This window comes from Leucopleurus acutus, assembly GCF_964270905.1.
Source record: "Leucopleurus acutus genome assembly, chromosome: 10".
NCBI classification, from domain to species: Eukaryota; Metazoa; Chordata; class Mammalia; order Artiodactyla; family Delphinidae; genus Leucopleurus; species Leucopleurus acutus.
In genome coordinates this window covers 79980349-80005748 of record NC_139153.1, presented here as the reverse complement: position 1 = coordinate 80005748, position 25400 = coordinate 79980349, and the positions used below count along the sequence as shown (strand labels likewise).

Here is a 25400-nt window from a genome sequence, read left to right as displayed (position 1 = left end):
GTGTGTGTATATATATATATATATATGAAGGAAACAAAATTAGTATCCCAAAGAGACATCTGCACTCTCATGTTCTTTGTAGCATGATTCACAATAGCCAAGATATGGAAACAACCAAACTGTCCCTTGAGAGATGAACGGATTTAAAAAAGAAGTCCTGCCACTTGCAACAACATAAATGAACCTGAAGGACATTATGACTAGTGATTTTAGACATATTAAAAAATGCTGAACTCATAAAAACAGAGAGTGGAAGGGTGGTTGCCAGGGGCTGGAGAGTAGGGGGAAAAAGGAGATGTTGGTCAAAGGGTACACTCAGTTACAAGGTGAATAAGTTCTGGGGACCTAAGGCACAGCATTGTGACCATATAGTACTGTATACCTGAAATTTGCTAAGAGAGTAGATTTTAAGCATTCCCGCCACTCGCCCACAAGAATAAATGGTAACTATGTGAGATGGTGGATGTGTTAACTGACTTGACTGTGATAATCACTTCACAATGTATATGTATATCAAATCATCACATTGTACGCTTTAAATATATACGGTTTTGTCAATTATACCTCAATAAAATTGGCAGAGGAGAAGTAGTATGATGAATTTGGAGCCAAGTTCCGGATGACTGGTCTGGTCACTGTGTGCAATGGATTAAGGAAGAGCGTGGAGGTGGGCAGATGAGTCAGGAGGTGCTGTGGGTGCCTCAGCAAACACTGGTGGGTACCTGCCCAATATTCACTCTCTCCTTTTTCCTAACAGAGCCCTCACTTTGTCTGGAGCGGCAATCAGGAGCGGCCGAGTGATACAGCCCAGACAATGAGATGTAAGGAGAAGTTGCTAGGTGGTGCTTCTGGATAAGCCCTTTAAAAAGAGGAAAGACATGGCAAGATTGGCTTTTCAGTCTCTTACCCCTTTGTCCTTCCCCTCTTCCTGCCTGGAATATAGATGCAGTGCTGGAAATGGAACATTCACTTGTAACCACAGAGAGAAAAGCATGAGGACAAAAGCTACTTGCTCAGAATATCTGAGGAGAGAGAGAAGTCAGGTCTCTGTTGGGCTGGGAAAGCTCTGGACCACTGACCTCCAGACATTGTGTTCCATAAGAAAACATAAAACTCCACTGGGTTAAGCTAACATAAATTTGTTTCTGTTGTTACTGCTGCTGTTGTTAAGTTCAGATAAATGCAATTCCAAACTGACTGAGTGCTTTAAATTAGGAAATGGTGGTGAGAATGAAAAGAAGTCAGAGGCAAGAGATATTGTAGAATAAAATAAAAGAACTTAGCAGCATATTGAATATGGTGCAGAATAGAAGAGGAGGTTTCAAATCAAGGTAAATGGAGCCTTGAGGTGTCCAAGAGAAAGAGGGGAGCTGACATTCACTGCTTGCCTCCTGTGTGCCAGACACCAGGCTGGTGCTTTACACACATTATCACAACTCACTGTCATCGCCACTTGATGAGACAGATGAACAGAAAGAAGGAAGAAGGATGAAGGAACAGCAGATGTGCCAGGAAGGTGAAGACAACAGTGGTCTCATTTTTAGCTGTACGAAGTGAGAGGTGCTGGTGGCTCAGATGCATGGAGACCCATCGAGCAGGCAGACAGGAGTCTGGGAGCAGAATCAGGAGAACGTCAGGATGGAGAGCGACTTATTCAGATACTCTACGATGTGATGAGATCGTCCAGAGTTTAGAGAAAGAGAACAGGAGGACCAAAACCAGAACCTTGAGAAACACCAACCTAGTAGACAGAAATAGGAAAAAGAACAAGCTTCCAGGGAAGTAGGAGGAGTATCAGAGACTCTGACTTTCTAGAACTCAAAAGAAAGGGTTCCAAAAAGGGGGTGGTAAAGAGTAATTTACATTATATGTAGATCAGAAAGGCTCAACACTAGACCAGGGGGTTGGCCCAGAGGCCAAAGCCAGCCGGCAGCCTGTTTTTCTAAATAAAGTTTAATCAAAATACAGCTACACCTACTCATTTACACATGGTCTATGGCTGCTTTCACCCCACGGGTGCACAGCTGAGTAGTTACAACAGAGATTCTGGTATGGCCTACAAACCTGAATTATTTACTACTCGTAGCAAAAAAGTCTGCCAACCTCTGCCCTAGACAGTGAGCTCCTATTCCCTCACCTGGCTGCCTAGATGTTTATTAAAGTCTGGCATATGGTGCAGGCGCCAGTATCACTGAATTAATGAATGAATGACAAGAGACCATTAGATTGGAAAACAATCAGTAACCTCAAGTAAACAACTTCTGAAGAGTGTCTGGATACCAGAGCAGTCAGAGAGGAGGCGGTGACAGACACAAAAGAATTAAATTTGGAGAAATGGGAGCTACTTAGCTGTGACAAGAAGGTAAAGAGATAAGTAAAGAAACACTCTAAGGTGAAGAGTAGGAAAACAGAAGCAGCTCACACTGGATCACTGGGTCTGTCTGAGACCATCTGCAAAGTGAATATGGAGGCGCTTGGGGCTTCAAGAAAATGGAAAAGAAAGTGAGAATATTTGGAAATGCCTATATGGGAAAAATTGCTGGAAGTGAAAAAGAGAGGATGAAAAGAATCGTCGAGCAGGGGAGGAGGGTCCTCCTGAAGCTGAAGAGCACAGACGGGCAAGTCAACCAAACAAGGACAAGATATGCGAACACACGGGTGTTCATGCTCTTCACACGGGGAGGGTTTGTGCAGAGGAGTGGGCTTATGAGCAATCTGTTATCTGTAAGTCTGAGTTCAGTGTACAGCAATGAAGACACAAGCCTGAAAAGAACTTCAGATGAAGTCAATACTCCAACCACTTGTGCACTGTTTTAATCTTCCAGCTCAGAGAAGGAAGATGGCTAACTGCAAATTTCATCATCCTGTAACTAACACTTGATATAAAAAGTTCTCAGGCCTGACAAGTACTCAGGATCCCTTTTCATTATTCTTAGCAATGATTACTCAAATACAGGATTTGTATTTCCTTAGAGCATGACCTTTGTATTCATATCACCTTCAAGCATCTTCTCTCATTCACCTATCTGACCCATCACAAGAGAAGAGGGGTAAAGTGAGGATCAAAACAAGGATAGCCATGGATTTCTTAACCCAGAACTTGAATTTCTCTTTATCTTATTCTAAGACACCAATACCTTCTCTTGACCCCACTTCGCCGGCCAGCTACTCCCCCATTTTTCTGTTCCCCTTTGCACCAACTTCCTCAAGAGGGGGCTATACTTCCAAGCTCGAATTCCTCTCCTCCCATTCTCTTAAGCCCACTCCCGCCCCTCCTATTCCAGTGGAAGTCTGCACTGAGGTCCCCAGTGTCCCCTACACATTGCTAAATCCCCATGTGACACAATGAATCACTGTCTTCCCTGATTTGCAGGCAATTCTTGTTTTTGCAAGGCTCAGATATGCATGAATTTCACTTACCACCATCTGGTTAAATAACCCAGTCCCTCAACAACACAGTTCAAATTTCAGTTAGTAACTGTGAGTAACTGCCTCAAGTGCAAATTGTCAGATTTTCAGTCCACGAATCATTACACAAATAATAGATGTGCATCACAATCAGCGACAATCATATCACTTCTTTGAAAGTCTGTCAGTGACTGATCACTGGGCATCTGTTTTTCAAGTCACACACAGACAGCAAAGTGTGTAGCTTATGTTGCCTCCTTTTCTCTAAAGGATAAACTCAAGTGACATTTTACAAAAATGGATAACTGAAGAGAGAACTGGTCAACAAAGATGAGAGCGTGGCAAAGAAACCAAAAGAGGTAGAGCTAGAGGCAGAATTCAAGTCAAACACAACGGAGTTAGAGAAGAAATAGCTGACCGTGGGAATGCTGACACTGCTGTGGTTTAAGAGACTCTCGATGTGCAGGCAGAGGACCCTAGCAAAGGCTGGCTTATTGACATAAATGAGGGAAGTGGTCGTAACGAAAAGGATGAAGACACATGCCTTGGAGCAACTAAGCCCGTGCACCACAACTACTGAGCTTGCACTCTAGAGCCCTCGAGCCACAACTACTGAAGCCCATGCACCTAGAGCCCATGCTTTGCAGCAAGAGAAGCCACTGCAATGAGAAGCCCGCACACCGCAACGAAGACCCAATGTAGCCAAAAAAAGAAAAAAAAGGATGAAGATATCCCAGATGCCAGCAAACAAAAAAACTTCACATTAAAAGAACTCTGAGATATTTCACTCATTAAAGGAACTCTAGGATGTATTTCGCAACATTGAAAGCAAAAATAATAAAATGTTGGAAGTCAATCCAAACTTGGAAAGGAATATGACAATTTGCCGAGGCACAGAAAAGACGTTCACTCTGTATCATAAGTTACATGACAAGAAGGCAAGCACTGTTCCAACTACTCTTAATATGCTTTTTATAAAGAAATAAAACACTTTTAATTCTCAGTGTTGCCAATGTCTTAAATTACAGTGCACTAATAAAACTCAATTTTACTATTTTTCATTTCCCTATACATTTATAACCATCAGAGCTTTTCATGTTTTGACAAAAATTTTTTAAAGTTGCAGAACAGTAGTAAATTTTCCCATTGGTGCTGAGATTGTTCTCATGGTCACGTTTACAGTCCCTACTGTGCAAAAGGGGACAGCCTGGATTCAGGACACCACACCCACTTGGTTTTCTTCCTGCCTCACTAGTCGTCCTGCTCAGTTTCTCTTCCCAACTCAGTGCTGGAGAACCCCAGAGCGCAATCCTTGGAGCTATTCTCTCTTCTTTGTCTATAATGACTACCTGAGAGATTTCACCCAGTCTCATGGCTGAAAATATCATCTATATGCCCACAACTCCCACAGCCCCAGACCTCTCACCTGAGCTCCAGATTTATATATCCAACAGCCCGTTTGATCTCTCTACTTGAATATCTAATAGGTATCTTAAACCTAGTACATTGGACTTCCCTGGTGGCGCAGTGGTTAAGAATCCGCCTGCCAATGCAGGGGACATGGGTTTGGAGCCCTGGTCGGGGAAGATCTCCAGACCCATGGAGCAACTAAGCTCGTGCGCCACAACTACTGAGCTTGTGCTCTAGAGCCTGCGAGCCACAACTACTGAGCCCGCGAGCCACAACTACTGAAGCCCGCACACCTAGAGTCCATGCTCTGCAACAAAAGAAACCACTGCAACGAGAAGACTGCACACTGCAACGAAGAGTAGCATCCTCTCGCCGCGACTAGAGAAAGCCTGTGTGCAGCAATGAAGACCCAACGCAGCCAAAAAATAAATTAAATTAAATAAAAATTAAAAAACAAAACGAAAAAATAAAAAACCCTAATATATCCCAAACTTAAATCCCTCCTGCCTCCGCCCTGCCAGAAAAAACCCTCCCCTACCCACAGTAGACTTCTTCCCCATCTCAGTTGGTGGCAACTCCTTTCCAGCTGCTCAGGCCAAAAACCTTAGTCATCCTTACCTACTCTCTTATCTCCCCTATATCATCTGTCTGAATCCTTATTAGCTCTACCTTAAAATATACCCCAAATCAGACCACTTCTCCCCACCTTCACGGATACTACCCTGGTCCATGCACCGTCATCTCTTGCCTAGATCACTGCCACATTCTCCTAACTAATCTCCCTCTGAATCTATTCTTAACACAACAGCCCCTTCTTTTAAAACACGTGTCAAATGGTGCCCCTCCTCTACTCGGAAGCCCCATGGTGGCTCTCGCTTTCACTCAGAGGAAAGCCACCACCCTTCCAGAGACCTAGCAGGTCCTACACAACCTGGGCCCTTGCTAACTTCCTACCTCCAGCTTCTGCTTCTCTTCCTCACTCCTCCACTGCCGCCACTCACCGGCCTACTTCTTGCCAGTGTTACCTGTGTGCTCCAGGTGTGCTAATACGTAGGGTCTTAGCACTCACTGCTCCCTCTTCCTGGAAAGCTCTCCCGCCACACGTCCACGCAGCTGACTCCTTTACCTTCACGTGTCTGCTCAGTGCCACCTTCTCAAGGTGTGACCACCTCCCCCAACCAACTGCAACCCACCCTCACCTTCCAGAACCCTTATCACCCTTGTTTTGCTCCACTTTCCCACAGCACTCATCACCCAACACACTGCATAACTAACTTACTGGTGCTGTTTATTAGCTATCTCCCGCTGCTTAGAGGGTCAACTCCATGAGGGCAGCAACTTCTGGTCTATTTTGTTTACTGATAAAAGCCTAAGGGCCTAGTGATAGTGTCTGATACATATAAGGCACTCAATAATTATTTGCTAAATATATGAAGTTGAAAAAGTTCTAAGTTACTAGTTATTATATTGGACCCCGGTAACCTAGGTTGTCTAAGACCTTCCATTGGTGAGGGAAATCTGAAAATCTAAAATGTGATCATCCATTCATTTTAAGAACTGCTTCCTGAATATCTCATTGTGCCAAAGCCAAAATGGACCTTAGATGGTCAAACATACTTGTCCAATTCTGGTGCAGGGGCTTCTTGCTTTCGAACACGGCTCTGAATTGACAGGAGTGCTTCTGGTGAATACTGGGCAGCATTGCTCTCCATGTATTTCAGAACACAGTCATCTGCATCAAGGATGACGAACCGGTGGCCAAACACTGGGGAAAGGGTAGAAATACACTTTGCCTGGTTATGTTCTTATCAGGCAACTAAGAGTAAAAATTCACAGATATGTATTTGTGACCTAGACTAATGAACTTTCAGTTGCTCTCTAAACTAATATGCACTAGTTCGCTCGGTGTTTAGGGAGCTCAGAGTTTCCATCTACAGCCAACAAATGCAACCAATTTACAGTTTAATTGATAAAGGAGATTTAGACACTATACCACATGTACAGCTGGACTGCAGACTAACTGCTTCCTACAAGGGTTAACTGAATTAAATTCCCAATAAGAAGAACCCATTCACTTGGCCAGAAAGAGAGCCTAAACTGTGTTGAGACTTACCCTCAATCACAGCACCAATGAAGAAGTCACTGGGGCTATAATAGATGGGGTTTTCCACCGAGGAGCCTGGTTTGACAACTTTAGTTCTGCCAAGATACTTGCCCCCAATGATACCAGAATTGCGAACAGGAGGCTCAAAGATACTGATCATGTCAGTGGCTAGAAAATAAGAGAAGACAAATCGGCGGTCTTTGTCTTCTGGGATGGGGGATTCCTGGAAAGGTGAAGAAAAGAGGATATTACGAAGGTACGTGATCTACGCAGAAGCCTCAAACTGAAATATCTACGGGGACTAGGGTACAATATAAGCCTAACATATGAAGTATAATATAAATGAACAGTATGGGGTGGGGCTCCGGGGGCCGGGAAAGGACATACCTCATCTAAGGAAGGCTGCTGCCATGTGGGAATGAATATAGGCCCATGAGAAAACAGAAATCTGGATTACTATATAAAAACCCTGACTTTAAAATGTTGACTTCAACACTTTAAAAGCACCAGGCAGGCCAAAGAAAACATATAGGCTACATTCTGTCCACAGGCTGCCAGTCTGAAACCTCGTGGCTGACATTATGTTCAACTTCGAGGACACTAAAGTGATTATGCAAAGCTTATGCCTTTAAACAAATCCATTTTTATACATAATTTAAAAAAGAAAATTTAAGAAGGGAGGAAGGAGTAATATGTCATAGAGTTGAACTGATTCTGAGAAACTACGTTGTTAAGACTTTTCCTAAATCAAATTACCGAGAAACAAATTCCAGACTGAACAAGCCTAAATACAGACATGCTTATTCTTGACTAAAATCCTCTCACATCACAATTTCAGCACACACCTTCTCATTCAGACCATGGAATTATTTGTGTCATAATTTCTCATTTAGTTGAGAAAGTCATTGGATTTCCTCTTAGTAAAATAATTTCCTCATACCATTCCCTAACTGACAGTCTCCAAACTTTTTTTGTTGAACACCCTTATAATAAAAAAAATTTTTTTTAACAAATAAAAATAAAATCACATCATTCCTCTCCTCTCAAACCTCCAGAGGATTGCCATCACACTTAGAATAAAATAAAGTTCTGAGCAGGACTACAGGCACGGGTGTACAAGGGGGTTGGGAGCAATAGCTCACCCTGGCAGGAAGGAGTATTTAAAAATTTTTTAAAAATTGTTTTTGCCATTTTATTTTGAAATAAGTTTATCAGACTTACAGAAAAGTTGCATAGTTGAGAATTCTCGTAAGCCCATCACCAAGCCTCACCTAACAGTAATATCTTACATAATCATAGCACAGTTATCAAACCCAGAAAATGATGGTATAATGCTTTAAATAAACTACTGTCCTTATTCAAATTTCACCTGTTTTCCACTTATGTTCTTTCTCTGTTTCAGGATCCTATACTGCATTAGTTGTTATTTCTCTTCAATCTCATCCAATTTGTGACAGTTCCTCAGTCTGCTCTTGTCTTTCATGACCCTGACATGAGTACTGGTCAATTATTTTGTTGACTGTCCCTCATGCATCTCACTTTTGCATCTTTGGCAAAAATACCACAGGGGGAAAAAAAAAAAACCACGTCCACCTCTGTGCATACCAAGGAGTTCATGATAACAAAACATCTTTTTATTGGTTATGTTGAACTTGATCACTTGGTTAAGAAGATGCCTGGTGGGTTTCTCCCCTGTAAAGTTACCATCTTTCCCTTTGCAGTTAGTAAATATCTTGAGGGAGATACTTTGAAACCATGAAAATCTTGTTTCTCCTCAAAGGTTTTCCCACTAATTTTAGCATCCGTTGATGGACCTTGTCAGCAACAAGGACTGCTGAGGTGTGTGCTTAATGGTAATTTTCTATTGCACTCTTCTCTTCTCCATTTGTTCATTGAAATTCTACTGTATGATAATCTCCAGGTCCATCATGTTGCTGCAAATGGCATTATTTCATTCTTTTTTATGGCTGAGTAATAGTCCATTGTATGTACATATGTGTGTCTGTGTATATACATACATACATACATATATATGCCACAACTTCTTTATCCATTCATCTGTCAATGGACATTTAGGTTGCTTCCATGTCTTGCCTGTTGTAAATAGTGCTGCTATGAACATTGGGGTGCATGTACCTTTTCGAATTATATTTTTCGTTAGGTTGAGCGCTAGTCCTGCCTCTGTCTAAGCAGTTAAGACCTGGGACACACCAATTAGTCTCTGATTCTTATGTTTTGAAACATAAAATGAGTATATTATATTGCCTGACTCACAGATAGTGTATGTGTAAATAAATTCATTTACCCATTCATCCAACAGTTATTGAGTGCCTACAAAGTCTAAAGAGACATGACCCCTGCTCTCAAGGAGTTCATAGTTACTGTGCCATAATTCAACAAACCTCTTGAACTTTAACAGTAACTCAAAGAACTTAGCAACAATGCAAAACCTTCATTAATCAGAATTCTTAATGTATGGAGTGTTCTAGTTGACCTAGAATTTGCTAGAACTCCCTTGTTTCAAAGCGTTTTCAATATTTAAAAAATACATTAGTCAACTATGTTCTCATTTAATTTTTATTTTTTCAAATACATTTCTATTCCCAAAAACTTATTTCAATTTCTATTTATGTCTATATTTCTAAATAAAGTGGTTATATTTCTATTTCTGCTTTTTTTTCTATTTTTAAAGACATTATCCTTTGAATTCTTATCAGTAACTTGCTTCAGGTAATTCAGCCAGTGAGTGGAACACTCAGGATTTGAATTTATGTCTGTTTCCAAACCTCTTAGCCACTAGCCATATGACCTCTCAAAGTTCACATCTATTAAATTAGTATGATTCCATTTGTTACATTTAATGAATATAAAATACATCAAGCTAGATATCACCAATGATAAAAATTAGTAAGACATGGTCCCTACCCTCAAGAAAATCACAGTGCACTGGAAAGGCACAAAAATAGATAATTTGAATGTAAGTCAAGCTTTCATAATTGCTTAATAAAAAAGGCCAAAATGCCTGTCAAAATTTGAGGGATAGAGAGATTAATGATTTAAGAAAGACTGTGAGGGCAGATAGGACTTGAGCTACGTCTTGGTTCAGGGGCACCATACTTAATACTATCCAACCTGCCTGAAGGTTGGAACCAATGGTTGTTTAAATAAACACATAACTCTGACAGCTGTTACTCTAGAGCTTACAGACAAAACGGACAACTATGCACAGTACTGAGACAGAACAGAATCTTAGGATATAAAAATTGTCCTTGGGGCTTCCCTGGTGGTGCAGTGGTTGGGAGTCTGCCTGCCGGTGAGGGGGACGCGGGTTTGGGCCCTGTTCCGGGAGGATTCCGCATGCTGCGGAGCGGCTGGACCCATGCGCCGCAGGTACTGAGCCTGCGCTCCGGAGCTGGCGAGCCACAACTACTGAGCCCGTGTGCCACAACTGCTGAAGCCCATGCACCTAGAACCTGTGCTCCACAGCAGAGGCCTGTGCACCACAACGAAGAGTGGCCCCTGGTCACAACTAGAGAGGGCCCACGTGCAGCGGCGAAGACCCAGTGCAGCCAAAAATAAAGTAAATTAAATAAATTAAAAAACAAAAATTGTCCTCACCAGTGCAGCCAAATAACGAAGCACCTTGTTCTCATTCATCAGCATTTTAATAACATCTTTTTTTGGAGGTTTTGGAATGAGCGCAAAGCAATTCTGAGCAGAGTCTTCAACTAGTCCATAACCGTTATAGGGAGGTAATTCCTGAAGAAACACAGAAAGCAAGAAATAAAGCAGATGCTCTGTGTTCTAAAAATTAAAGGTAACTGTAAGTTTCTTTTTAAAATCTAGAAAACATTTATTTAAAAGCAATTTCTACATATACAAATGTAATCAGAAAAAAATAACATATCACATACTCCATTCCTCTTTATAGATTTTACACCATGATCACTGCTCATAAAAGTGACTGATGATGCTACAAAGTAACCCTCAGGGCTGGATTTAATCTATCACTGATGTCCACTGACCCCTTACTGCCAAAGCAGAGCCTGGCCCTGCTCCCAGCCCCAATCCTGGCCCCTGTGGCCCTCCAGCACGGTGAAGCCCATGGGTCTGTCTGTGACTTCTTTGTCTGGGGTGTGGGTCTCAGCCTGGCAGATCTGGAAACTGTTTTCTCAATTCACCCAAAGTGGGCACGTGTGTGTGTCGGAGGTAGGGGTAAGGTGGGGGTGTCAGGACTTGGTTCATGCTACTTACTTCCGAGTTACCTCCGTATTTCTAATATTTTAATTTCTTTTTAAAAAAATTTTAATTTTATTTATTGATTTTTGGCTGCATTGGGTCTTCGTTGCTGCGCGCGGGCTTTCTCTAGTTGCAGTGAGCGGGGGCTACTCTTCGTTGCGGTGCACAGGCTTCTCATTGCAGTGGCTTCTCTTTATTGCGGAGCACAGGCTCTGGGCACGTGGGCTTCAGTAGTTGTGGCTTGGGCTCAGTAGTTGTGGTGCACAGGCTTAGTTGCTCCGAGGCATGTGGGATCTTCCCGGACCAGAGCTCGAACACGTGTCCCCTGCACTGGCAGGCGGATTCTTAACCACTGCACCACCAGGGAAGTCCCTATTTTTATTTCTTCATTTTTGCCTAAGAGAATGATAGCCATACTTCACTGAGAACTCACACCCCCCTGTCCACACAGGATTCCCCTTTCCTAGTGAAGGAGCAAACTCATGGAACTAAATTCCAGATGCAAAGGTTATTTGGTGAGTGTGAAAATTTAGGATGAACCTATGTTTTTCATTTAGGTTCCATGAAGGGCTGAAAGCACCGCTATAGGATGCTAAGATTTGTCTAAAAACTTAAGTAGAGGGCTTCCCTGGTGGCGCAGTGGTTGAGAATCTGCCTGCCAATGCAGGGGACATGGGTTCGAGCCCTGGTCTGGGAAGATCCCACATGCCGCGGAGCAACTAGGCCCGTGAGCCACAACTACTGAGCCTGCGCGTCTGGAGCCTGTGCTCCGCAACAAGAGAGGCCGCGATAGTGAGAGGCCCGCGCACCGCGATGAAGAGTGGCCCCCACTCACTGCAACTAGAGAAAGCCCTCGCACAGAAATGAAGACCCAACACAACCAAAAATAAAAATAAATAAATTTTTAAAAATAATAATAAAAAATAAAAAATCATGTATCTAAAAAAAAAAACTTTAGTTCAGAGGTTATTTTCCTCCCTCTCATCAATGCTAGGCGGACTGCAGCTGAGTTCTTTTTCTCTGACTCCTTTCTGCTATGCTTTCTCAGCAAACTAGCTTGTACCATGCTTTTACTTGTAGATACCCTCCCCAAATCTTTTAATATACTGTATTCAGGGACTTTAACAAGTTAGTCTATATGAGCCCTGCTCCATCTGCAACAGGGGACTCCCTCAGAAACCAGGGACTCTGCTATGTTCGTCCAAGGTGGGGTGCTTAGAACACTGATCCTTCACCCACTTCCTGGGCTGTAGTTAATGTGATCTTCATGGCTGGAATATGACTAATGGATCCAGTAGATGGACGATGACTTAATTTGCTCCAAATACAAAACCACTACTCAGTGAATATACACGGTTGCCAATGGACAGAAGGACTTGGGGTGAGACACTGCATGCTAAGCTCTGACTTACTCTGGAGGTGGGCGGAAATGCACAGTGGTGGAGTCCAATATCAATACGCAGTGAGAGCAGCCTGGTTGGGAGGTGTGGGGGGAGGTTAAGGAGTTTTAAAATAGGGAGGTAAGTTCCTGAGCACCTTCCTCTCAAATTCCTTTTGTTTTAACAGGCTTCTACCTAGTTTTCCCAAGTTGCATCTCATTTCCTCTGCTTGGAATAAAGACCTTCTCTAAATATCAGCCCCTGTGCCTGTGGTGCTGGCACCATGCTCTTCATGCTCCAAGCTACCGCCTGGGTCCTGTTCTAAACTAGAACCATTCCTCTGACTGGACATTATCACGCCTAGACACTCCTATTTGTATGACCCACCTTCCAGAGCTTCTGCCCAGGCTTTCTTAATGATGCACACACACACACAGTCTTACAGTCCCTCATCCTTCAGATGCTGCCTTCAGAGGCCAGCTCCACGGCAGATGAGCTCTCCTGGTCCTGGCTTCTTCCTCCTTCCTACTAACATGTCTCCAGATGGATCCAGCACATCTGGCTTCTGGATCCATGTGGACTTACTCCTGATCTGGCAGATCAGCCTGACCTGGGTATCGAGATTCTCAAATTAATATATGCACTGCATATCCACTTCTGTCCCTGCCCATCAGCTTGACTCTGGCTTGGTCCCTCTAGAACCTGCTACGGCTCTCATCCCTGTGTTCCAACTACATTGTGTAGAGTTCAGATGACTGAGAGGTAATGATTGAGGAGAGCTAAAAGGTATTTGCTGCTTGGTAAGTGGAGCTTTCCTACTCATTTCCAACAAAGACTTTCATGGACAAGCAGAGAGGATTTATTTGTAGCAGAATTATTTATTATAGAGAAAATAAACTGACCAAACACTATAATTAATGTGCCATATGTAAGGATGGAGAAATCATTGTATTATACAGAGTAACTGAGACAGGGCAAAACAAACCAAAATCTATAGTGGTTCTCCAGTTCTCTCTGCTCTCTAGCCAAGTCTTCCCTCCCTTTCTTTAGAAGACAAGTTTGGGGGGTAGAAAGGTGATAGTAACGAGGATGGAGAGCAGGGCTCTTCTAGGACTCAAAGCTTTTATCAGCTCAAAACACAGATCAAAGCCGTCCACTAGGAAAAGTGCACCAGTGTGCTACAAGCCCTCCCCATCCTACTTCCTGGTTAGGTGAGACTCCTCCTTATGAGAATGTTTGACATTTAACAGGATTACCCTTGTACTTTTCATTGTGATGCCTGGACTGCAACTTCACACAATACTCATCTATAAACTCAAGTGGTGGAGTAGTTTGGCTGATTAAAATCTAGATCTGTTCACATGGTATTTTTCCTGTAGACTGCATCAAATGCTGCCCCCAAAACTGGGGCATAGGGACATCGGTTTTATTATAATTCTTAATCCATGAGCACAGTCATGGGTAAGGAGTTCTATCAGAGGAAAAACTGACAGCAAGAGGCACTATCATCACCCACACTCCCTTCTGGAAGTTTTATTGCCCCAGGAACGCCTAGCACCAAAATCCAAATCCTTCTTTGTAATTGTTTTTATGAGATGTTGCTTCTAAAAGCCTTGCCTAAGATATCACTTGCCTTTGAGGGGAACAAATACATACTGCCTAGGCAGTCTTCTTCAGTCTATCCAGGAAACACACCACATACCTCCTATTTGCCAGGCACTGTGTTAGGTGCTAGGAGCACAAAGATGAACAGTGGTCCTGCTGTCAAGGAACTTAGTCTCATAGAAAAATTCATAAACAGATGTTTTAATACGACAAGTGCTAGTGGAGGGAGGCACAGAGTATCCCAGGAACACAGACGATGGGGTGCGAGCCCTGCCTGGGACTTCAGAGAAGCCTTCTTGGAAGAGAGAAAGCCTACACTGAGTTGTGAGAGTTAAGAAAAAGCCGTGTAGAGAAATGATGGAGAAGTGGTTCAAGCAGGAGAAAGAGCATTAGCGGAAGTCCAGGGGAATAAAACAGGATGCAGAACCACCTGTAATTCAGTAGAATTGGAGGCTAAATGCAAGCAGCATGGGCAGCAGATGCGGGGAAGGCAGGGGCCCAGGCTGGAGGAATTCAATCATTCCATCATTCCAGTAGTGTCTTTCAAAAAGAAAAAAGCCCACGGACATTATTTTATACACACGCTGGCAAAATAAAGATGGGCCACAGGTGCTAACACACTATTTTATACATGGGCAACAAAGAGGTTGTTTGAGTTGTTCCTGCCCCAAATAGGTACAACAAGCACCAGTGTTTTGGTCTACGACACTGTGGCCTTAATACTTTAGATGCTTGTTGAATCTGCTGTGTAATGTGGAATTTTGAAAACATGCAATTGTCATTTCAAACTCTAAAATATGTGGCTGAGCCACTCTGAAGGTTCAAGTTTATTAAATTACTATTTTGGTGCATTAAAGACACCATGAACTTACTCTGAGAGTGGACTTTGAGGTGCACAGAACTGAATTTTGGGGTTCTGTGTGAGTTTAAGGAGAGCGATGTTGCAATTAAAGAACACCGTCTTCCAACATCTTCAGTGAATCAGTTTTTGTTTTGCTCCCAATCACTTTTTTTTTTTTTTTTTTTTGTGGTACGCGGGCCTCTCACTGTTGTGGCCTCTCCCGTTGCGGAGCACAGGCTCCAGACGCACAGGCTCAGCGACCATGGCTCACGGGCGCAGCTGCTCCACGGCATGTGGGATCTTCCCGGACCAGGGCACGAACCCGTGTCCCCTGCATCGGCAGGCGGACTCTCAACCACTGCGCCACCAGGGAAGCCCTCCCAATCACTTTTTAAGTAAAAGGGTTTGATAAATAGGCAAGAAAAAATGAAATGCCTTAGGGGTCTGGAATTTTAAAAGATGTCCTTTTTTTAATCAAAAAGTTTTTAAATTATTAAAGTAACACAAGGCTTGGTATAAAAACTGAAACTGAGGGAACTCCCTGGTGGTCCAGTTGTTAGGACTCCATGCTTCCACTGCAGGGGACATGGGTTCAAGCCCTGGTCAGGGAACTAAGATCCCATAAGCCATGTGGCATGGCCAAAAAAAAAAAAAGCAAAATTACAACCACACAGTACAGAAAGAAAGCTCCCTGATCATCTCCCACTTCCCTCCCTCCCTCCCCTTCCCACGGTGAACTAACCACTGTTAATAGTCTGGGGAAACATTCCTCCAGGTCTTTTCCTCGGTAATATACACAGATGTTGTATACAGTAATCTACAAAAATAGTGCCATGTCATGTATTCACAATCCCTTAAAAATGTTATGGACATTTTCTCATGTTAATATGCATAGACTCCCTCTTTTTTTAACAAGTCTTATAGTCCTCTAATTATATGGATGGATATACTATAATTTATTCTGCCAATGTCCTTACACTTTATTATAAGTAATGCTACACTACACATCCTCACATATATCTATTTATAATCCCCAAACCAGATTTTCTGGGTCAAGAGATACGTGATATTTTATTTTGAAAAAGTTTAAATGAGACAAACTGCCCTTCAGAAAAGTTTTTCTCATTGTTCGCCTATTAACAGTACACGATGCCTACTGCATCACACCAGGGCAAACACTGGATATTGTGAGTCTTTTTAGAGCAAACAGATCCTAAACCTCATTATTTTCATTTCTCTTTGTTTGATTATCAATTGAGGGTCTTTCCGTCTGTTCATTAGCCATTTGTAGTTCTTCTTTTGTGAACTGCTCTATTTCACATGCTTTGTCCATTTTTTTTATTGGGTATTCACATAAGAGCCTTTTTTATCCTTTTCCTTAAATTTCTATTAATGCATCAGAAGATGAACTCTCTCTCTAACCTCAGAACCAGTGTCCTGTTACCTGTTTCACAGGAGGTGGTTCCTTCTTGCTCACATCAATGCGTGGTAAATCGGAGATTCCAAATTTTTCTTTGTAATACTGCCGAGTAAATGGATCACAATCATAAATGAAGAAAGTTCTCCCAAGTATAGTGAGTGGCTTCCCAACAATGAAGTCTTTGGCAGTATACCATTCCAACACCTCCTTGTCTGAGATTTCCAGCACACATCGAGGGAAGTTCTCTAACAAAAGACAGCAGGGAGAGGAAAGAAAAGGAATGAGGATGAGAAGAAAGACTGACACACGGCAGCCAGGCATTCCTGAGAACCAGAGGGAGTGCAGGCTTCAGCTCTGACCGAGGGTCAGGGACTCCTCCACACTCCCTGCAGAACACAGGGCTGAGTACTTCCATCTGCGAACAGGACACATAAATAATAACCCAGATTGTTTCTGTAAAGTCTCTCTCCCATATTCGGCTTGAACTATCCCTAGAGGTCACCAATCTTAGTAGAATTAATGCTTAGAAGGAATCATTACAAGAGAAAAGAATAAATGTCCTTCTATAAAGACAGAGTATTGGATCTATGGTGGGGGGTCCAAGTCATTTACTTCAACCACCCACCCATTTATCCGTTCATCTAACAAATTGTTAGTGACCACATATACCGTGTACCAGGTACACTGCTGAATACAGAGATTATAACAATTAACAGTATGAATAAAATTCCTGCCTTGATGGAGAAAACATTCTATTCGGGGCCACAGACCCTAAACACACAAAACATGGTTTCATTTCAATTGTGGTCACTGCTACGAGGGCAGTCTGATCTAGTCCTGTGCCAAGAGGCAGGGACAGTCAGCACAATGGTTCCGGTAATCCGTTCATCTGGGAAATCAACAGATTTTCAAACGTAGAATCAACCTTCCATTTTTGGAATAAATCTAATTTGTCACACTCTCTTATGAAAACTAGGTGTTGATTGTTTAAGACTGATTCCCTGCAACTTGGCCTCCATGGAAACCATAAGATCATCAGTCAGTTCTAGTAGTGCCACACTTTGTAGCTGGAACCACAAAGCTTGGCCCCAGAACTTTGATGACAGGGAGCATGAGAGGGGGGTTGGTACTATCCTAACTGATAATTGCTAAGAAAATAAGGAAGGAGACTCAGGTTCTGCTACAGCATTCAGAAAACCTAACGTTCCAGCCCTTGATTTGCCAAAAGAAAAGGGTTGGCTGCTTCCCAATCACACATCTTAAACGCCCTATAGACCAAAGGTTCCTTCTCCCAGTGTCTAGTGCCCAACCCTACTAGAGCTCTCTGAGTTACCCCAGGAAGTGATGGGCAGTGGAGGACACAGCTCATGACTCTGTGGCATTGTTTTCTTTTTTTTGGCCACACCATGCAGCTTGTAGGATCTCAGTTCCCTGACCAGGGAACAAAGCCACGCCCTTGACAGTGAAAACACAGAGTCCCAGCCACTGGACTGCCAGAGAATTCCCCAATAATTATTACTTTAAATGTAAGTGGACTAAATGCTCCAATCAAAAGACATGGAGGGGCTGAATGAATAAAAAAACAAGATCCATCTACATGCTGCTTACAAGGGACTCACTTCAGACCTAAGACAGACAGACTGAAAGTGAGAGGATGAGAAAGGGTATTCCATGCAAATGAAAATGAAAAGAAAGCTAGGGTACCAATATTTATATCACACCAAGTAGACTTTAAAGCAAAGCCTGTAAAAAGAGACAAAAAAGGGCATTACATAATGATAAAGGGATCAATCCAAAAAGATGTAATAATTATAAATATATATACAGCCAACATAGAAGCACCTAACTACATAAGGCAAATATTAACAAACAAAAGGAGAAACTGATGGTAACACAATAATAGAAGGGGACTTTAACACTCCAGTTACATCAATGGACAGATCATCCAGACAGAAAATCAAAAAGGAAACACTGGCCTTAAATGACATTAGACCAGATGAACTTAATAGAAATATATAGAACATTCCATCCAAAAGCAGCAGAATACATTCTTTTCAAGTGCACATGGAACATTCTCCAGGACAGATCACATGCTAGGCCACAAAACAAGTCTCAGTAAATTTAAGAAGACTGAAATCATACGAAGCATCTTCTCTAATCACAACACCATGAGACTAGAAATCAACTACAAGGAAAAAAAAAACAAACTGTAGACCTTGAGATTACCTTACTAGTTAAGTCAGAAGGAGAAAGACAAATATCATATGATATGACTTATATGTGGTATCTAAAACACGACACAAATGAACCTATCTACAAAACAGAAACAGACTCACAGACAGCAAACAGACTTGTGGTTGCCAGGGGCGGGGTCGGGGAGGGATGGATTCTGAGTTTGGGGTTAGCAGATGTAAACTACGATATATAGAACGGATAAACAACAAGTTTCTACTGTATAGCACAGGGAACAATATTCAACATCCTGTGATAAACCATAATGGAAAAGAATATAAAAAGAATGTGTGTGTGTGTGTGTATATATATATGTATATATACGTATAACTGAACCACTTTGCTGTATAGAAATTAACACAACATTGTAAATCAACTATACTTCAATAAAAAAAAAGAAAAAACACTGTAAGAAACACAAATGTGTGGAGGCTAAACAATATAGTACAAAACAACCAATCGGTCACTGCAGAAATCAAAGAGGAAATAAAAAATACCTGGAGACAAATGAAAATGGAAACACAATGATACAAAATGCTATGGGACACAGCAAAAGCAGTTCTAAGAGGAAAGTGTATAGCAATATAAGCCTACCTCAGGAAATAAAAAATCTCAATCTAACCTTACACCTAAAGGAAGTAGAAAAAGAAGAATAAGCAGGATCCAAAGTGAGTAGAAGGAAAGAAATAATAAAGATCAGAGAGGAAATAAATGAAATAGAGACTAAAAAAACAACAGAAAAGATCAATGAAACTAAGAGGTGTTTCTTTGAAAAGATAAACAAAATTATAAAACTTTAGCCAGATTCATCAACTAAAAAATGAGAGAGGATCCAAATAAATAAAGTCAAAAATGAAAGAGAAGTTACAACTGATGCCATAGGACTACAAAGAATCATAAGAGATTAGTATGAACAATTACACGTCAGCAAAATGAACGACCTAGAATAAATGGATAAATTCCTAAAAACACACCATCTCCTAAGACTGAATCAGGAGGATATAGAAAATATGAATAGACTGATTATTAGTAATGAAATTGAATCAGTAATCAAATAACCCCAAGAAACAAGTCTAGGACCAGAGGGCTTCACAGGTGAATTCTATTAAACATTTAGAGAAGAGTTAACACCTAACCTTCTAAAGTATTCCAAAAAATTGAAGGAGGAGAAATGCTTCTGAACTCATTCCATGAGGACAGCATCACCTTGATACCAAAACCAGACAAAGGCACCACAAGAAAAGAAAATTGTAGGCCAATATCACTGATGAACATAGATTCAAAAACCCTCAAAAAATATTAGCAAACAGGATACAACACTATGTTAAAAGCATAATACAATATGATCAAGTAGGATTTATCCCAGGGGTGCAAGGATGGTTCAAAACCCACAAATCAATCAATGTGATTAACAAACTGAAGAATAAAAATCATATGATCATCTCAATAGGTGCAAAAAAAGTTTTTGGTGAAATTCAGCATCCATGTATGATAAAAGCTCTCAACAAAGTGGGCAGAGAGGGAACTTTCCTCAACTTAATAAAGGCCATACATGACAAGCCCACAGCTATTCACACTCAACAGTAAAAAGCTTAAAGCATTTTGTTGAAGACTAGAAACAAGAGAAGGAAGACCACTCACTCCAATTTTATTCACCATAATATTGGAAGTCCTAGCCATAGCGATCAGACAAGAAAAAGAAATAAAAGGAATCCAAGTTGGAAAGGAAAAAGTAAAACTGCTACTGTTTGCAGATGATATGGTACTATATATATAAAATCCTAAAGGTGCCACAATAAAACAGAACTAATAAATGAATTCAGTAAAGCCATAAGATACAAAATATACAGAAATCTGTTGCAATTCTATACACTAACAAAGAACTAACAGAAAAAGAAAACAAATCCATTTACAACTGCATCAAAAAGAATAAAATACCTAGAAATAAATCTAACCAAGGAGGTAAAATACTTTTACTCAGAAAACTGTTAAGACTCTGACGAGAGAAACTGAAGACAACACAAACAAATGGAAAGATACACTGTGCTCATGGATTGGAAGAATTAATATTGTTAAAATAAACATATTACTTAGCCTGCAGATTCAATGCAGTCCCTATCAAAATACCAATGGCATTTTCCACAGAACTAGAATAATTCTAAAATTTGTATGGAAACACATAAGGCTCTGAATAGCCAAAACAATCTTGAGAAAGAAAAACAAAACTGGAGGTACCACGCTCACTAATTTCAAACTATACTACAATCCTACAATAATCAAAACAGTATGGTACTGGCACATAGATCACCTAGATCAATGGAACAGAACAAAGAGCCCAAAAATAAACCCACACTTATATGGTCAATTACTCTATGACAAATCAGGCAAGCATACACAATGGGGAAAAGACAGACTCTTCAATAAGTGGTGTGGAGAAAACTGGACAGCCACACGTTAAAAGAATCAAACTGGACTACTTACTCACACCATATACAAAAATTAACTCAAAATAGAATTAAAATTTACATGTAAGAATTAAAACCATAAAACTCCTATTAGAATACATAAGCAGTACATTCTTTGACATCAGTCTTAGAAACATTTTTTTTTGGATATGTCTCCTCAGGCAAGGGATACAAAAGCAAAAATAAACCAATGGGACTACAACAAACTAAAAAGCTTTTGCACAATGAAGGAAACAAGGAACCAAACAAAAAGGCAGCCTACTGAATGGGAGAAGCTATTTGCAAATAATACATCTGATAAGGGGTTTAATATCCAAAATATAGAAAGAACTCATACAACTCAACATCAAACAAAAAACCCACCTGATTAAAAAAAATGGTCTGAGGACCTAAAGAGACATTTTTCCAAGGAAGACCTACAGATGGCCAACAGGCATATGAAAAGATGCTCAACATCACTAATCACCAGAGAAACACAAATCAAACCCACAATGAGATACCACATCACACCTCTCAGAATGGCTATTATCAAGATGACAACAAATAACAAATGTTGGCGAGGATGTGGAGGAAAGGGAACCCTGTGCACTGTTGGTGGGAATGTAAAATTAGTGCAGCTACTATGGAAAACAGTATGGAGATTCCTCAAAAAATTAAAAACAGAACTATCATGAGATCCACCAATTCCACTTCTGGGTATTTTTCTGGGGAAAAAAACCCCACTAATTCAAAAAGATTTATGCACCCCTCTGTTCACTACAGCATTATTTACAATAGCCAAGATATGGAAGCAATCTAAATGTCCATGGATAGATGAATGGATAATGAGAAAGTGCTGTACACACACATACACACACACACACAATATTACTCAACGATAAAAAAGAATGAAATCTTGCTATTTTTGACAACATGGACCTAAAGGGTATTATGCTAAGTGAAATAAGTCAGACAGAGAAAGACAAATAATGCATTTCACTTGTATGTGGAATCTAAAAAAGTAAAACAAAAGAATAAACATACAGAAACAGACTCACAGATACAGAGAACTAACTGGTGGTTCTCAGAGGGGAGTGGGGTAAGATGATGAGTGTAATTGATGAGGAAAACTAAGAGGTACAAACTTTAGTTGTAAAATAAATAAGTCATGGGGGTGTAATGTACAGCATAGGGAATATAGTCAATAATACTGTAGGGACTTCCCTGGTGGCGCAGTGGTTAAGATGCCATGCTCCAAATGCAGGGGGCCCGGGTTTGACCCCTGGTCAGGGAACTATATCCCACATAAACGCCACAACCAAGGAGCTGGCAAGCCGCAACTAAAGAGCCCACGTGCCACAACTAAGCAGCCAGTGAGTGGCAACTAAGGAGCCTGTGAGCCACAAATAAGAAGCCCACCAGCCACCACTAAGGAGCACACGTGCCACAACTAAGACCCGGCCGCAACCAAAAAAGTAAATAAATATTTTTTAAAAAAAAGCCTGGCTATGCATTAGAGTTGTCAGGGGAACACTGAAAATAACAATAATACTACTGCAAAAACTTTGTGTGGTGACAGATGATAACTAGAATTATCCTGGTGATCATTTTGTAATGTATAAAAGTATCAGATCACTGTGTTGTACACCTGAAACTAATATAGTATTGTAAGTTAATTTTATTTCAATAAAAATAAATAATCCATAAAAATACCCAAACATTTTTCAAAATTTGTTCTTTTTTAATCCTATCACTGCTCCAATATCATTACTGTAATATACTTTAATTTTACTTTGGTATGTTTTAAGCCCCTCAAATTTAACATTGTTCCTTTAGTTTGTATAGTCAATGTTTATTTAGATTTACCTACATTTTACCATTTTCTTTATCACTTCTTATATCTCAGATCTTACTTCTAGAATCATTTCCTTTCTATACATTAGATTTTTCCTAGTTAAGGGTCCATTGTTTAGGTCCACACCCAGCTTTCCTGCAAAGCCTTTAGTCTTTCTAGCTCACACCTCTTCTTCTGAGCTTTGTCTACATGACATAACTAGTTAGCAATCAGATAATCTGGAGCACCTGTGTTACTGTTTAAGCGCTTTGAGTATTTATATTACTTGTCTCCCCAGCCGCTAGAAGTGACTGAAGGACAGGGATTCTAGGTCTAGGAGTTACATTTTCATCTTATCCTCCATAGCACAGCACTTAGCACATGACATAGTTCCCATAGCAGATATTTAACCCTTGTTTAACCGAATTCAATAAAAATTATCCATTGGATTAATGCCTCTGGGAGTCAGTCAGACACTTTAACACCGTGGTTCCAGTTAAAGGAATTATTTAGCTGATGGAAGCTTAGCCTTTTCTATCTGCAAGACTAACAATAACTTTCACAAAAAGATATGTGTCCTACCTTTTCAAAGGACCCTACATAGGTCACCAGGCTGCCTTTCCATCTACCCCTGCTGAAAATTGTTAAAATTTGGAAAGTTATAGATGAGGATGATTACATCTTGAAAAGTCTAAACATAGGCCACAATGATAAGGCACATTGATAAGGCAGACACAAACATGGAACCTGAGAGTTCAAGAGATTTACTGACACTTTTTTCATGCCATCCTGAATACATCCCCATTCTTCTTCTTAATCATAACTCTGACGTTTGTTAGCTCCAGATGGCAGGCATTGCAGGCTCATTTAAGCATTCTGGAAGGCCAAAATTAGTATATTAGTCCCAGTGTCACAGAACTCTAAGAGGGTTCTATGGGAGCTAAGTAGAAGAAACACGGCAGGCAGCAGCCAGACTAAGTTGAACTAGGGCATGGATCCAGTTATCGCTATTTGAGAATGTAAACTGTGTTAGCAATTATTCTCATTTCTCAAAAAAAGAGGTGCTTAATGTTAAGTCTCTTAATTTAAAAATGACAATTTTTACTCCCTTTTATCCTTTTCCCCAATCTCATTCTCCTCTGCCTCACATGCAACCATGCTAATGAGCAGCTTTCTGATTATCTGCATATTTACACTGTTTTGTGTGCATTTTACTTCATGTAAATGGTATTGCGTTATACATCTCCTTTTTTTTCTACACAGCACTATGCATTTAAGATGCATCCATTTGCTTTCTTGTACATTTTCCTTCTATTACATATTTATCAGGATATACCTTCACCACATTCTGATTATCCACTCTCCCAGTAATGGAAATCTCCACCTCCTTGCCCCCAGATAACTGCATTTTTAAAAAACACTGTGCAGACCAAGCAATACATGTGAGTAGGCTGGATTTAGCTTTCAGACGGCCAATTTGTTTATAACCTCTAAGACAAATCTCTTGCTCAATACCTGGAATTTCTTATCTCTTAGTTCCAAAAAATAGAGTTAAAAAACAAAACAAAAAAAACCCCGAAGTATTTATTACAGAGTTCTGTCAGCCATCCAAACATTGGTCATTACATGTGACCAAGATGACACTTTTGTAAGAGAAAATTCTTAAACTATTAAGTCAATAACTAAAGCAGGTCTACTTATTCCAGAGAAGTAGTGACAGACAGCCTGTCTCAGCTGCACTTTGTTTGCATTCTCACACTCCCATTGATAAGGTTATTTTATATCAACAAAGAAAGACCAAGGGTTGATACAATGGGGACCCACCATTATGAACCACAGACATGCCTTTTCCCATCTGAAGTTATCCCACATAGAAACTTCCTGATTAGGAAGTGGTTGAGGTGAGAAGCAAAGTCTGAAAAGCACATAAGGAAATGGTAACCTGTATCTCTGAATGAAAACAAGCTTGTTTCAGAAATGCATTAAAAATCTGACATGAAATTGCTTCAGCTCAGAAGCCTTGCTCTTCCACACTTCAAATAAATCTTCCACTGCTCTTTTGGTTTTGTTCCCCTGATCTCGGTATCAGTCATCTCTGCCAGACCATTTCAGATACAAGCTTGGATCGAGGGGCCAGTAAAGGAGGGAAGTTATGGGAAAGCCGCTTTTTGAGTACCTAAGAGAACACAGCAAGCACCTCCCAAGTGTAAAGGGAATGACCACACTGATTAACTCCTTTGAGATCCAGGAAAGGTCCCAATTAACAGAGGATAAACTGAATCACACATACTTGCATTCTCCACCAAAACCTTGGGCATGCGCTGGCGGCTCATGAGGAGTGGGAAGGGATCTCGTCCATCATTCCGTTCGTGGACCTCTCGAATTTCCACTGTATCATCCATAAGATAGTAATGAATAATGTAGGTCCGACATTCACCAAACATGCTGTCTGTATCATCCCAGATCGCATAGAATCGAAGAACC

The 25400-nt window shown here is 40.8% G+C and overlaps 1 protein-coding gene across 2 annotated transcripts in view; it reads right to left on the bottom strand.

Annotated features, from left to right (window-relative positions):
• EFHC1 (EF-hand domain containing 1) overlaps positions 1 to 25400 on the bottom strand; it is a 60197-nt gene that overhangs the window by 12447 nt on the left and 22350 nt on the right. For both annotated transcript variants that reach the window (XM_082849170.1, XM_082849171.1), the window contains 5 exons: positions 25207 to 25399; positions 16431 to 16651; positions 10541 to 10681; positions 6932 to 7145; positions 6436 to 6583 (listed from right to left, as the gene is read on the bottom strand). In XM_082849170.1, the coding sequence (XP_082705296.1) occupies positions 6436 to 6583; positions 6932 to 7145; positions 10541 to 10681; positions 16431 to 16651; positions 25207 to 25399 (917 nt within the window). The remainder of the gene's footprint in view (positions 1 to 6435; positions 6584 to 6931; positions 7146 to 10540; positions 10682 to 16430; positions 16652 to 25206; position 25400) is intronic.